The following is a 15,505-nucleotide window of genomic DNA, read 5'->3' as shown; positions in this document are numbered from 1 at the left end:
AAAGTGCTTCGTAACTGAACTGCAGGCATAGAAGGTAGATATTAGGGGTTTGCTAGACATGTGTCAATGGAGAAGGCAATGGCACCCCACTCCAGTACTCTTGCCTTGAAAATCCCATGGACGGAGGAGTCTGGAAGGCTGCAGTCCATGGGGTCGCTGAGGGTTGGACATGACTGAGTGACTTCACTTTCACTTTTCACTTTCATGCATTGGAGAAGGAAATGGCAACCCACTCCAGTGTTCTTGCCTGGAGAATCCCAGGGACAGGGGAGCCTGGTGCTGCCGTCTATGGGGTCACACAGAGTCGGACACAACTGAAGTGACTTAGCAGCTTAGCAGCAGCAGACATGTGTCAAAAAAGGACAAGGGATAAGAACATTAAAGAATATAGACAAGATGTGGACCAGGAAATGTAAACTACAGAGGAAAGTTAACTCAGGGATTGATAAATAAGAGGATTTAGGAGAGGTACTGGAAATCCAGATGAAGTTGAATTGGTAGATGTATGGAAATAACATAGGAGAGGAAGACTATGAATGAGGTGCAGAATTCTTTTATTAATGAAGCAGAATGTCTTGAATTTAGTAACCAAGAGTTAAAAGGGGAAGATATGCATCTCACCAGCAAGGAATTTCACAAAAGAGCAAAGGATGCTACTTGGAAATAAACAGCTGGGAGAAGCAAGGAGGAAGCCACGCTGGCCCTGGGGCCGGAGGGACTAGCATCCCTTTGAGAGAGCTGTCAGGTCCTCGGGAAGGAGAGGCATTCTTGAGGAAAGTTGGGAAGGTCTATGGAGCAGAAGTCTTAGGTCCAAATGAAAAGATTAAGAAAAGTGAGAGCCTTACAAAGAAGGTGATATGACAGATTGCCCAACTCTGCAAATAAAAGCAAGGTTTATTGTGGACAATCTACTTACATATATTTTCAGTGATACCTAAGCAGCCCTCATGTTTTCCTGACTTATACTTTTTCTTTTTTAGTTTGTTAACATTAAGCAGTTTCTAGTTAGTTTCCAAAAGTTTGCAAATTAGTGGTTTCAAATTTAGATGATCGGATTTTCCCATAGAGTTGAGGCAGGATTCCAGATTAATCCACATAAAACTGTTTAATCCACTTTCTATCTGTTTCTAATAAAGTGCTTAACTCTTGGAAAGTTGCTCATTGTTAGTTTCTCTCAATATGAAACCTAACTACTCTTGACTGTATTTCTTTGAAGTGCAATGGAAGTGCAATGGGAGCAGATACTATTCCAGCTCAATAATAATCACAGTACCTTCTAGTATTTATGGATTTCTTACTGTGTACTAGGTACTATGAGTACTTAATACTTATTCTTTATTTAGTCTTCAACAGCTCCATAAAATAGACATTGCTATTACCATTTTAGAAATGAAGAAACTAAGACCATTGTTCACCAGGTTTTACCTGTCTTAATGATTAATGGGCCAGGTGTAGAAATTGCATTGAGTACAGCGCTTTCTGTAAATTTGGCTTAGCTGAAGAGAGCTTAATCAGAGTAAAAGATTCAGCATCTGATTCTCTTCTCTGTCTTAGCCATTATAGTGAGAGCCCAAATTCACAGAAATATGTGACTGCAAATGGCAACATTAAAAAAAATTATTTCTAGTTATGTTAAGGTAATCATTGAAGGAAGTTGTCCAAATACTACTAAAAATATGGCATATTGTATCATTTTTAGGCCATTACTAGTGGAAAATTTTATAAATATATCTTGTTGCTAGAAATTCAAGTCACTTTGTCATATGGGGGGACAAAAAGGATATCTGGCCCATTGGCCTATTCTTTTACTGTCATAGTTAAATTATTACTGATGAAAAAGATGATGCTATTTTAAAAAAATATTCTTTTATTTTTATTTATTTATTGGCCATGCCATGCCACTTGCAGGGTCTCAGTTCCGTAACCAGGGATTGAACCCTAGACCACATTCGGGGATTGAAAGCCCAGAATCCTAACCACTAGGCACCAGGGAACTCCTAATGCTGTTTTTAAAAATCATTATAGTTTTCATTTTCATTATGTGTTAGTGAACTAAGACTCTGGTCTTCCCAATGATCTTTTTAAATCCAAGGCTCAGCTATTTCATTGCATCAATCAGATGTTTCACATAATTATCACATATATCAAACTCAATTCATGCAAAACTGGATTCATAATGTTCCCACCCTATTCTAAAACACCACTGTGTCTCAGTAAAAAAGCCTTCTTATTAATTTTCCTGTGTTTAGTCTTTCCTGCTGCTTTGATTTCCCCCCTCCCAAATCAACCCCATTCTCTTTACCTTGTAAAATCCTTTAGAGATGTATAATAGCTATAAAAATTTATCCCTAAATCTTTACACAGTTTGCATAGTCCTATATGATCTGGCCATCTGCGTTCTCCTTATGTATTGCCATTTCCTTTTAAAATTTCCACCAGCCTTCTTACCTGTGGTGTATTTACAACAATCATGTTTTCAAAGTATTTAAAAATATTAACCCCCATTATCTATAAGTATAAAACCAGTTAGTACTGAAATTTAGGGTGTGAACACACATGAGGAAAATAAAAATTCAGAATAGTATTAAAATACTGAAGTTGTATATATAGATGAAGTGTTCAACAACAGAAATGACTCTGAAAAGGGTAGAATGAATCTTGCATCATATGTAAAGTATATAGCACCCAGGCATTTGAAATCAGTCAGCAAAAAAGTGATAAGATAGAATCACTTGAGTTTGTGGCTGAACATTACGTATGTATACCCCATGTAAATATCAGATGACTAGTCAGGTATTATAAATTTAGAAGGTCAATAATAATAATTTAATAATAGCACATACAACTCTTACTATATATCAGGCACTATCCAAAGTTCTTACATATTAACTCATTTAATTCTAACAGCACTAAGTACTTAGAGGTAGGTATCACTGTGTCCTTATTTTACAGATGGAAAAACTGAGGATGGGAGAAGTTAACTTGCCCTGAGTCACATAGCTAATAAGTGATAGTATGGAAATCCAAACTAAAGAAGCAGTTTGGCTCTAGTATCATTATTCTAATCCATGTGCTGTACTGTCTGTAGGTGATGTGAGAACTTGAAAGATAATCAAGATGAAATATGTATCACAAATCATAAATGATTCCATAGGTGTTATGCTCTTTGAATACTTAAAACTTAAGTGTTTGTGACAGGGCAGCAAGCACAGTACTCTAACTTCTAAGGAGTTCTCTGTGGTATTTAGAGTTTATCAAGGCTAGATAAAGAGCACTCACCTCAACAAACATTTAAGTCTTACCACCACCGGTCCATTTTGTAAAAGGCTACATATAAATCAACATGAAGAAGAGGTGTCTACCTGGTTTAAAAGCACTGAGAAGCTAATTCATCTTCCCATTTGATGGCAGTGTGTCTGAAGGATGCAAGCTTAAGCTCCTCTTAATTATTTTGAGCTTATATTAAATGACCTACCCTATATTTGAAGCCCAACCTGTTTGTAAGAAGAGGAGTTTCAGTATTGTTCTGTAACTCATCTTTTTCACCTAACAATGCATTCTGAAAAAATTAAGGGGTTTTTTTGGACAACTGTGTTTAGTCATATGGATGTGCCTTGATTTAACTCATACATGATTGATTTATCAGTATTAAGAGTGACTTTGTGGAATCAGTGTTTACTTTATTCCTGATTATAGAATACAGTCATCTCAGGGCCAACCGTGGGTTCTGCATCTGGAGATGCAACCAACTGCAGATGGAGAGCTCAGCTCCAGAGGATCGACTGTGTATTATGGACCATATAATTCCCAATCATATATTTTGATTAAGGCTCTTAATAAAAGATGGCAAATAAATGTCATGCAGACATTTATAGCTATTTCCAGATCCTGTTATTTTGATCTCTGCACACTTACACTAGCAAAGCCATGATCAGCCTTAGTTTTTCTGAGTTTTGCACTTGAGGCAGCCACTGTCAGTCATTTGAAGTTACTGTTCCAGATAAAATCTATTTGTCAATACTCTTTCCTTTTTAGATTTATTATAGCCACTCACTGCTGGTTCACTAGCTATGTTTGGACTGTCAGTTTATTTCTGGGAAGCTTCAAAAACTCACCCCTTTCAGTCCATGTACTTCACGATCCTTCCAGTTCTCAATTTACTTCACTATCTTATAGTTTCATTAAGCTTAAGGTTTGATTAAACCTCTAATCTATAATCTCACTTAAACATAGTTGTTAAGTCATCATACTTCAAAAAAGTAATTGCACTATGACACTAAAATCATACACACAATATTTGGTATCTTTATGTTATTACGGAATTTTACCACAGTGAAAAATTAACCTAGATACACTCAGTGTTTGAAAACAAACATTTGATGAAGCACTTTCATGGCTCAAAGTTGAACTAGCTTTGGAGAGCCATTGTTTTTTGGTATAATAATTAGTTTTTAAATGCTTAATTTATTAGATGACAAGAAATCAGGCCCTTGCAAAATCTAGAAGAAATCACACTTTCTAACTTATGTGAATTAGCACTTGTAGTTCAATGAAATTAACAGTTTGTTCCCATTGCAATAGAGGTCCCCATTCATTTTTTTACTTCTGAATGATACCACTGTAGATCCTATTAACACCTGTACACTAAAATTCTTAGCATTTACTGCATGACATCTTATTGTACATTGTTTTTTATACTAGGGTTTTGTGAAAAATCATAAGATGGACCAGAGAAGTAGAGTTCTGTTGGTTTTTGCTTGTGCATATATGGCATACAACAACAGGAAAGAAAAAAAAAATAACCTTTATAAAAGGAAAATTTGAAGCTACTTTTTTATCCCACATCTTTGAGTTAGCTTTTCAGAAAGATGTGACAAGTTTATCTGTACTTTAAATTTAGTGATTCGCAAAGTTTAGCATGCATCAGAATCACTTGAAGGGTCTATTACCACACAGATTGCTGGTCCCTACTCCCAGAATTACTGATTTTAGTGGGTCTGAGCTGAGATGGGGCCCGAGAACTTCATTTCTCACAAGCTCCATGTTGATCCTGGTATAGGGGGCCACACTTGGGGAATCACAGGCTTAAATGGTTCCTCAGTCTCCTGATATTATTACATAACCCATTTTTAGAAGTACAGAACTTAAGAGTTTCCCTCTTTCTATCCTTACCTCTATAGACTCTCATCTGGGGACTTCCCTGGTGGTTAAGACTCTGTGCTTCTACTACAGTTGGCGAGGGTATGATCCTGGTAGGGGAACTAAGATCCCACGTGTTGTGCATAGTGGCCAAAAAAGGAAAAAAAAAAAAAAAAAAGACTCTCATCTGAATTGGTTGGGAGGTTGTGAGGATAGAAGTGGGGTGATGGTCAGTTTGGGAGAGAGTAAATAAAGGAGAAGAATGCTACATTTCATTAACCAGGCATTTCCTAATGTTAAAAGGAAAGAGGTTGATAAATAGTTCAGCTCTTGCCATTAAAGAGCAGTTTAATTATTGTTACTGGACAAGTGTCAAGTCAGTCAATTCAGTGTTTATATAGTGTGGGTATTCACAATTTAGAATTTTTTTTCCTTTATCTTAAATTATCTTGAATATAATCTACTGTGTATTTGGTATTAGAAATAAGTGAGTTTTGTTTGTTTTCCAGTTTGGTCTTTGTTTAATGTAGAAATTTTCAGATTGATAATTAGGTTTATAATGCTGAGTTCCCCTCTCATGAAATTTGACTTCTGTCCTCTCAAAGGATCTCTCAGAAAAATACTACATAAAAATGATGCTTTTCTGATAGTCTGTTTAAGGGCAGTTGTATGCCTGTGTTTGGTCTTCTTAAGGGATTTACAGAGAATACTACAGTTGTCTTCATTGTATTATTTCCTTTTTTTCTTCCGGAAAGAAGGTAGTCAGGACTTGGGGAACTAACTTTTGTATCAGGAAAGTATTTCTCCTTAATTGAAATTTGAATCAATAAATTGTTTTTTGTATTGAATAACATGCCTAATTTTTTTCGTTATTGCTAAACTTGTTTACGTATCGCTAGATAAACAATAATTACCATTCAACATACTGAATAACAGCCCTTTTTTTTTCATGTTTGTTCTTAGTACACTCAGAAGAAGCCTTGTTTTTACTGGCAACCTGTTATTACCGCTCAGGAAAAGCATATAAAGCATATAGACTTTTGAAAGGACACAGTTGTACTACACCGCAATGTAAATACCTGCTTGCAAAATGTTGTGTTGATCTCAGCAAGTAAGTTTCTAAATCTTTTCTACCTAATTTTGTTCTACTTAACTGTAGAATTCTGGATAAAATTCTTTTGATGGATTAGACTCTGACTCCCTTTCTCCCCTCTTGGTAGTAGAGTTTTGTCTATTACAGTAACTTTTGAAATGCTGCTGCCTAGTATTTTGTTATGGAGAGATTTTATTGGTATGGTATAAATAGAACTTAAATCTGGAGAAACCTAAGTTGTAACTAATTCCTATGATTTTGTAAAATGATTGTAATAAGCCTGAAAACCTAACTTCCCAGTTCACCTGAGATTAATGCTGCCTTGTGTCTAGACCGTTGTATAATTAGTTATTTGCCCTTCAAAATCATTCTTTTGGGCAACCATTACTCCTTTTAAACAAGGGGACAGATTTAGGAGAACACTTCTTTGGTATATGACAGCTCAACCAAGTCAGCTGTCCATATTCTGAATCTGGAGGCAGCTAGAGATTTAGGTAGTTATGTTCTGTCAGACTTTTTTCTGTGCTGTGAAAAATGGAATAGTGGTAAAAGTGATTAAACAGATAACTGTAAAGCCTGTATATTTAGTTTATAGGTATACAGTCACAGGATTCAAATAAACCCCATTTACTTGATAGGTATACATTGAAAGGATATAAATAAACCCCATAAAGTCTCCATAGTCTGATAAGTATTTATTTGTCCAGTGTCTAATTGAAAACTTTTAAATTACAGCTAAAATATATATATATAAAATTTCTGAGACATTTGCTATTGAATTACTTCTACTCCAAAGATTCTAATGTTGAATTCTTTAAGATATATTTATTTAATTTGCCAGTTTCTTAAGACAGTTCTTACCTTAGACTTTCTTATCCCATTTATAAATATTTATAGTTTTTAAAAAATCCCACTGTTTCCCTACTTCAAGGAATAATAGAACTAAGAAGAACCACCAAATCTGTTAATGAAGCGCTGTTCATATTTTTCCCCCAGCGTAACAGTCTTCCATTTCTTTTGATGTGAGTAATGTGTATGTTGCTCAGACTAGATTTGTACATACAGACTAAAGGTAACTATTTCTGTTTTTAAAGGGTAAGACTGAAATTTTAAGATGGTAAATTCCCAATCTCCCAAATGATTCTTAATACATGTTTATTGCTATTCTAAAGGTACCATGAACTTTTTACTTTATCTACATAGTAAGAGGTACATTGGTAATGAAGAATGTCTTAACACACTGTGCCTTTTATATTGACTTTTTAAAAAATCTGTGAATGTGTGTTTTAAAGGCTTGCAGAAGGGGAACAGATCTTATCTGGTGGAGTGTTTAATAAGCAGAAAAGCCATGATGATATTGTTACTGAGTTTGGTGATTCAGCTTGCTTTACTCTTTCATTGTTGGGACATGTATATTGGTAAGTAAGAATGATTGAAATTATCAGAAAATTGTTTCTAGTACTATAATGAATTACTACTCAGCGATAAAGAGGAACAAACTACTGATAAACATGATACTTTGGGTGGATTTCAAGAGCATTATGGCAAGTGAAAAAAAGCCAATTTCAAAAATTTACATATTCTGTGATAGCATTAATAGAACATTATTGTTATGACACAGTTACAGTGATAGAGACAGATCAGTGGTTCTCAGACATGAGAGCTGGGGCAAGAGTACTGGGGCTGTAGAGAGGTAGCTAAAGGAGTTTGTTTGGGACTTTGGAACAGTTCTATATCCTGATTGTAGTGGTACTTACCCAAATATATACATGTGATAAAACTTCATAAAAACTATACACAAACAAATAAGTGCACGCAAAAACTGCTGAAATCCAAATTAAATCTGTGGTTTAGTTTACCGTATTATTGTGCTTAGTCACTCAGTCTTATCCGACTCTTTGCCACCCTATGGACTGCAGCCAGCCAGGCTCCTCTGTCCATGGGGATTCTACAGGCATGATATGGAGTGGTTTGCCTATCCCTTTTCCAGGGGATCTTCCCGACCCCAGGAATTGGACTGGAGTCTCCTGCATTGCAGATGGATTCTGTGCCAGCTGAGCTACCAGGGAAGCCCTTACTGTGTTATCCTACTGTCAATTTCCCAGATTTGATCATTGTACTATGGTTATGTTGAAAGCTGTTATTAAGGGAAGCTGGGTGTAGGGAATTCTGTACTATTTTTTCAACTTCTATGTGAGTCTAAAATTATATCAAAATAAAGTTAATAAAGAGAAGGTATTAAATCACAGAAATGCTGTATATATTACTAGTTATTTTATTTTTATTTTTTTAGTTTTCTTGTTTTTTTACTTTACAATATTGATTTGGTTTTGCCATACATCAGCATGAATCCGCCACGGGTGTACACGTGTTGCCAATCCTGAACCCCTCTCCCACCTCCCCCCCCATACCATCCCTCTGGGTCATCTCAGTGCACCAGCCCCAAGCTTCCTGTATCCTGCATCGAACCTGGACTGGCGATTCATTTCTTATATGTTATTATACATGTTTCAATGCCATTCTCCCAAATCATCCCCCCCTCCCTCTCCCACAGAGTCCAAAAGACTGTTCTATACATCTGTGTCTCTTTTGCTGTCTCGCAAACAGGGTTGTCGTTACCATCTTTCTAAATTCCATATATATGCGTTAGTATACTATATTGGTGTTTTTACTAGTTATTTTAAAACAAGATCATTTGTTTAAAAGTTTTTGAAGGTACGTTTGTATCAGGTCCTAACCATGAAGGAAGGTTTTTCCTCTTTTTCAGAGAAATAATTATTTTTATTTATCATAAAGATTAAAAGGTCAGGTATCCAATAGGGCACAACCCTGCTCCAAAAACTGGCTTTTCATTTCAACCATCATATTCCTGTTGTGACCAAAGTTGCACTCAGTAATTTAGAAACCTCCTTGTTATAGTTTTGAAGCTACAGCTTGTTATCTTTTATCTCCAGTACTTTGATATAGACATTTCATTGGTCTTTTTGTCTACAGTAACACATGAGACTTGCATCTTTAAGGCATGACTGATTCTGAGTCTAGTTCTTAGATTAACCTGTTTCTTCCAGTACCATTTAAATAGCTATTTTCAACCCAAATCCTTTGGAAAACTCCTTTCTGAGTTTTAGTTTTTAAAAAAATTGACCTAAAATTGGGACACTCCAGGCAGCTTAATTTTATTAAATCTTTCCCTCCTTTTGTCTCTCTATTGAGTAATTATAGGTCTGTCTCCCAGATGTGACTATTATAACTCCACATCTGGCTCCTTCCCCAATTTTTTTTTAATTGAAGGATAATTGCTTCACAGAATTTTCTTGTTTTCTGTCAAACCTCAACATGAATTAGCCATAGGTATACATATATCCCCTCTCTTTTGAATCTCCCTCCCCATCCCATCCCTCTAGCTTGATACAGAGCCCCTGTTTGAGTTTCCTGAGCCATACAGCAAATTCCCGTTGGCTGTCTATTTTACATATGGTAATGTACGTTTCCATGTTAGTCTCTCCATACATCTCACCTGCTCCTCCCCTCTCCCCATATCCGTAAGTCTGTTCTCTGTGTCTTTTTCTCCATTGCTGCCCTGCAAATAAACTCTTCAGTACCATTTTTATAGATTCTGTATATATGCATTAGTATATGATATTTATCTTTCTGACTTATTTACTCTTGTATAATAGGCTTTAGGTTCATCCACCTCATGAGAATTGACTCAAGAGTGTTCCTTTTTATGGCTGAGTAATATTCCATTGTGTGTATGTACACCACAACTTCTTTATCCATTTATCTGTCGATGGACATCTAGGTTGCCTCCATGTTCTAACTATTGTAAATAGTGCTGCAGTGAACAATAGGATAAAAGTGTCTTTTTCAGTTTTGGTTTTCTCAGGGTATATGCCTAGGAGTGGGATTGCTGGGTCATATGGTGGTTTTGGAGAAGGAAATGGCAACCCACTCCAGTACTCTTGCCTGGAAAATTCCATGGACCAAGGAGCCTGGTAGGCTACAGTCCATAGGGTCGCAAAGAGTCAGACACAACTGAGCAACTTCACTTCACTTCACTTCATGGTGGTTTTATTCCTAGTTTTTTAAGGAATCTCCATACCATCTTCCATAGTGGCTGTATCAATTTACATTGAATGTAATTTAAATATTTAATGTATCAATTTACATTCCCACCAACAGTGCAAGAGCGATCCCTTTTCTCCACACCCTCTCCAGCATTTATTGTTTGTAGACTTTTTGATGATGGCCTCCTTTCTGACCAGTGTGAGGTGATATCTCATTGTAGTTTTGATTTGCATTTCTCTAATAATGAGCGATGTTGAGCATCTTTTCATGTGTTTGTTAGCCATCTGTATGTCTTCTTTGAAGAAATGTCTGTTTAGGTCTTTTCCCCACTTTTTGATTGGGTTGTTTATTTTTCTGGTGTTGAGTTATCCCAATTAACTTTTATATTATTTATACATACCAGTATCTATCTGCATGTGTGTGTGTGTATCTAATCTCTTCTTGGTAGACATTTTGTTCTACATTTATTTTATGGTCTATTAATCAGATCATGAGAAATCTAGTTTGCTATTCTCAGAAAGCTTATAATCAATTGTAAGAGAGCACATGAAAGATAAATAAATAGACAAACCATACTTAGTTATAGACATGGTGAGGGGCTGTATAACATAAGTTAGTTTTGGTATAATCTTCAAACATTGAGTTTTCACTGTATTTTTCTTTTCCTGGCCTTATATTAAAAGTTCCCAAGCATTCATTGTCCGCTTTCCACTCCTAATTTTTACTTTCCAAAAATACTCATATCTTTGTTTCCTGTTTTTAAGTTACCCTGCTATACATGGTAAATGAATATATCATTCTTGTTACAGTTATTTTCCCTTTAAGAAATTTCATCTAAGCAATCCTTAGATACAGACTTTGATAAAACTTACATTTTCTGAAAGTTTGTCTCCTTCCCCTGTTTCTTTCTGTGTCCATGTGTTTATTGGGTCAGATTAGACAAATCTGGGAAGCTAAATAAGCTTCAACTAGTGGTACTTTCTTGTCTTTATTACATCATTTATTCTAGTTTCTACTCACTTGCAAAATTTGAAAGTAAGGCACATTAATATATAGTTCCCCAAGGGGATCTTTTTTTCGTTTCTTTGATATATACTGACAGCACATAAACAGATTATGTGTTTTAACTGATAGTTTCATTTGAGGGTTGTTTAGTTCAATGCCATCTGGTCCTTTATAAAACCTCGGGGTTTTGGGAAAATTGCTGTATCTTAATTTTTTTCCTTTAAATAATGAAGAATTTCAGTCTTAAACCAGGTCAGTAGTATTTTTTAACCTGAAAGCTCTACAAGTCTTACTAACCCTCAATCTTGTCTTCTCTCCCATTTAAAAGCTAGGGAGGCCACAATGCTGTTCTAATAATTTCCAGATTGTTTCAAGTATATAGGGTCCTAAGAATGTTGTCCATGTTTTGAATGTAAGCCTTTATACACACAATTTAGAAACATGAATTTTCCTTTTTGTTAAGAGCTGCCACCTTTACTTTGTTAAAATATCTTCTCATTTAAATATGCTATATTTAAAGCATTTAAGTCACTTTCAAAATTACCACTGGGATTTATATTTAAAATCAAGAATAAGACAAATATTTGCGTGTTTCCCATGCTGCTGTTGCTGCTAAGTTGCTTCAGTCGTGTCCGACTCTGTGCGACCCCATAGACAGCAGCCCACCAGGCTCCGCCATCCCTGGGATTCTCCAGGCAAGAACACTGGAGTAGGTTGCCATTTCCTTTTCCAATGCATGAAAGTGAAAAGTGAAAGGGAAGTCGCTCAGTCATGTCTGACTCTTCTCGACCCCATGGACTGCAGCCCACCAGGCTCCTCCATCCATGGGATTTTCCAGGCAAGAGTACTGGAGTGGGGTGCCATCGCCTTCTCCATATCGCCTCATTAACTGTAATGTCCAAAAGGAAATGAAAAGCAATTATAGTATCTAAGAAAGCAATGAGTGTTTGTTTGTTTTGTTAACATGCCTTTCAATTCATGTTCTATTTGCTTTCACCTGACTTTTGACTTGAAATACCCTAAATAATAGAGATTGGAGGATAGTAAGAAAGAGAAATTGATCATTTAAGGAAGAATTTAGAAGAGAATGCACAGAACTTACATAAGATTTACCTAATTTTCTGTAACAAATTTTCTTTGTAATAGATGTTTTAGGTTTTATAGCTTGTCTAATCTATTTGTTTGTCTTTACAGCAAGACAGATCGGCTTGCCAAAGGATCAGAATGTTACCAAAAGAGCCTTAGTTTAAATCCTTTCCTCTGGTCCCCCTTTGAATCATTATGTGAAATAGGTAAGTTTGTAGAGGTGGTTAGGGGAGGGTTCTCCCATTTCTTCTTCCCTTTTTTTCCCCCTGCTTAATTTTTGGAAAATGATACAAATTATATATCCACAAGACAAATATTTTTCAAAGCTAAAGGCTTTTAAACTTGAGAACAAAAAGTAAGGTAGAGTCATGTTTCAGGAATAACGTGGCCTTTCTTGTGTCCTCAAGGAATGAATTGTGTTGTGAGTATAAAGTTAGCCAAAATAGCATTCTGGATAAGAAAAGAAATAAGTAAAATACCCAGAGACATGGATAATATGTGGTGGGGAGTTGTCATAGTATATATGCTCTAGGAGGCATGAAGGATCATTTTAAAATGTTGTGTCGATATACATTTAAGTGCTTAAAATTTTATTTTGATTTTTAGAAGGTTTCACCTCTCCACCCTCATTCCTTACCTTGAGCAAAATGAGGTCTAGTTGCTTTCTGCTTTAAAACACAGAAATCTGTACTTTCTTGTGATTTATTATATTTAAAGTCAGTTTCATTGTGGTTTAACTTATTTCCTAAATGTACAGCTTTATCTTTGATGTACACTTTTACAGTACACTGATGGATGAGCTTTTGGGAGTAAATCTGATTCACTGAAATAGATAGAACTTTAAAACTCTGGATAAGGCTTTATTTTTGCTGGCTTATGCTTTTTTTTTTTTTTTTTTAATTTAACCTTCATTTCCTCAGAAGCAAACTTTTTTTTTCCCCCTTCACAGGTGAAAAGCCAGATCCTGACCAAACATTTAAATTAACGTCTTTACAGAACTTTAGCAGCTGTCTGCCCAACTCTTGCACAACACTAGTATCTAATCATAGTTTATCTCACAGACAGCCTGAGACAGTTCTTACAGAAACACCCCAGGACACAATTGTAAGTGTGTTATACACTAGTGTTAAAAATATTGTGAAAATGAAAAATAGTGATCTGAGCTAAATAATGTATTGTAAATGACATGGTAGAAATTTTCTGTTTCAGGAATTAAACAGACTGAATTTAGAATCTTCCAATTCAAAGTACTCGTTGAATACAGATTCTTCAGTGTCTTATATTGATTCGGCTGTAATTTCACCAGATACTGTCCCTCTTGGAACAGGAACTTCCATATTATCTAAACAGGTTCAAAATAAACCAAAAACTGGTCGAAGTTTATTAGGAGGACCAGCTGCTCTTAGCCCATTAACCCCAAGGTAAGACAAATAAAAGATACTTTAAAATGTGCTGTAATATTAAATGATCTTAGAGTAATTCCTATATTAGTAATATAAATTAATATGAACAGCAACTTCTAAATCATTATGGAAATAGAGATATTTAATAAGTCAATAATAAGTCTATTCCATTTTCAGAAAATGAAGTAATAGAAATACAGTATCTGTGATAAGAATTTCGTATTAAGTGTTGGAGAAAATTTTTAAACTTAAGCATTCCTTATTCAGCTGTTGTATGCATTAAAAGATACTCTGTTTATGACTATGCGTCAGTGAATAGCAGTGAACCTTTTTAAAATGTTGGGATGTTTATAATCAGTAATAAATGGTTAAAGTGCTATATTCCAAAATGGAAAAGGATTGACACCTATCAATATATGAAGTGTTCTGTGAAATTTTTTAGAAATATATATATATGTATAAATACAGGAACCCAGGCCAGAGGATGCATTTCTAAAAGAATCAAAATAAAAAATTATATGCTAGGACAGACTGTGAATTGGGTCCCAGGGCCAGGAAATTACTTAAATAGTATGACCATGAGATTACAAAACTCGTTGATTCCACAGATGCGTTCATTAGTCTCTAAGGATATTTTCTCTAATAGTGTCTAAATCACATAAATTCCAAGAATTTGAACTAATTTGATCATTTGGATCTTAGCTTTTACCAGCTACTCTTCTTTATTTCTAATAAATCTCCTGAGATCTGTAGTTACTGCTCAGTTTAGTTCCTTATTTGATTTTTTTTTTTTTGTAATTTTAGTTTTGGTGGGTGGAATAGTCTATATTCACAGCTTATTTTTAATCTGCCCCTTAGATCCTCAATGCCCCCAAGACTGATTTGCCATTCTCTTCCTTTTAGACCTTCTAATTTAAGTATACTGCTGCTTTATATATGCCTTGATGACTTTTTGACACCTTGATTTCAACCTCTTCTCAGTTTTGGGATTTTGCCATTAGAAACCCCAAGTCCTGGAGATGGATCCTATTTACAAAACTACACTAATACATCTTCTGTAATTGACGTGCCACCCACCGGAGCCCCTTCAAAAAAGGTATTTTCCGTGTAAAATACAGTGAATTACTGTTGCCATAGAGAAGTTATCTAAATGTGGAAGACGGTCATCATTATCGTAGCCTCCTGGTTATAGTAGGAAACACAAAGCTGGTTGCTCTTTTGACCACGTAAGTTTGTAACTCACAAGTGTAGTTTATTTCAGCATATAGCTAATTAAGCATATTCAGATTTTTACTTTTAAGTTCCTTTTTTTAAAAAACAAAATTAAGATGACCACTTTGAATGTAAATAAAGGAAATTATACCTGCCATGGTTTCTGCTTGTCCCCATCAGTATATTTGTTTTTTAGTTGTACTAATATTAACATGAAAAAAGATGACTCACATAAAGCTAGCTCTTTATGATAATAAAATTTTTATGGTGGATCTCAGGTGTGGAGTTAAAGTGTAGTAAAATGAAAAATATTTCATAGTATCTGTATAGTAAATACTGCAATAAGACTGTATTGCAACTGTGACTCTTTATAATGTTCTTTTACTGTCTGTGGCAGTAGAGGCCAAAATGAGGTTTATTTAAAATATATCTGTGGTGCAGGGTATCTTATGTGAGAATTAAATTAGGTTATATATGCAAATGCCTGTTGCTGTGCATA

General features: G+C 35.2%; 1 protein-coding gene across 10 annotated transcripts in view; it reads left to right on the top strand.

Annotated features, from left to right (window-relative positions):
* CDC27 (cell division cycle 27) overlaps nucleotides 1-15,505 on the top strand; it is a 57,929-nt gene that overhangs the window by 15,223 nt on the left and 27,201 nt on the right. For 8 of the 10 annotated variants that reach the window (XM_061392238.1, XM_061392236.1, XM_061392235.1 and 5 more), the window contains exons 3-8: nucleotides 6,103-6,250; nucleotides 7,525-7,650; nucleotides 12,500-12,597; nucleotides 13,341-13,495; nucleotides 13,601-13,812; nucleotides 14,776-14,890. In XM_061392238.1, coding sequence (XP_061248222.1) covers nucleotides 6,103-6,250; nucleotides 7,525-7,650; nucleotides 12,500-12,597; nucleotides 13,341-13,495; nucleotides 13,601-13,812; nucleotides 14,776-14,890 — 854 coding nt within the window. The remainder of the gene's footprint in view (nucleotides 1-6,102; nucleotides 6,251-7,524; nucleotides 7,651-12,499; nucleotides 12,598-13,340; nucleotides 13,496-13,600; nucleotides 13,813-14,775; nucleotides 14,891-15,505) is intronic. The other 2 variants (XM_061392243.1, XM_061392244.1) reach the window with 1 other exon arrangement.

Source organism: Bos javanicus, chromosome 19 (assembly GCF_032452875.1).
Source record: "Bos javanicus breed banteng chromosome 19, ARS-OSU_banteng_1.0, whole genome shotgun sequence".
NCBI lineage: Eukaryota > Metazoa > Chordata > Mammalia > Artiodactyla > Bovidae > Bos > Bos javanicus.
Note: the sequence above shows the minus strand (reverse complement) of the source record. Positions and strands in the feature narration are given on the sequence as shown.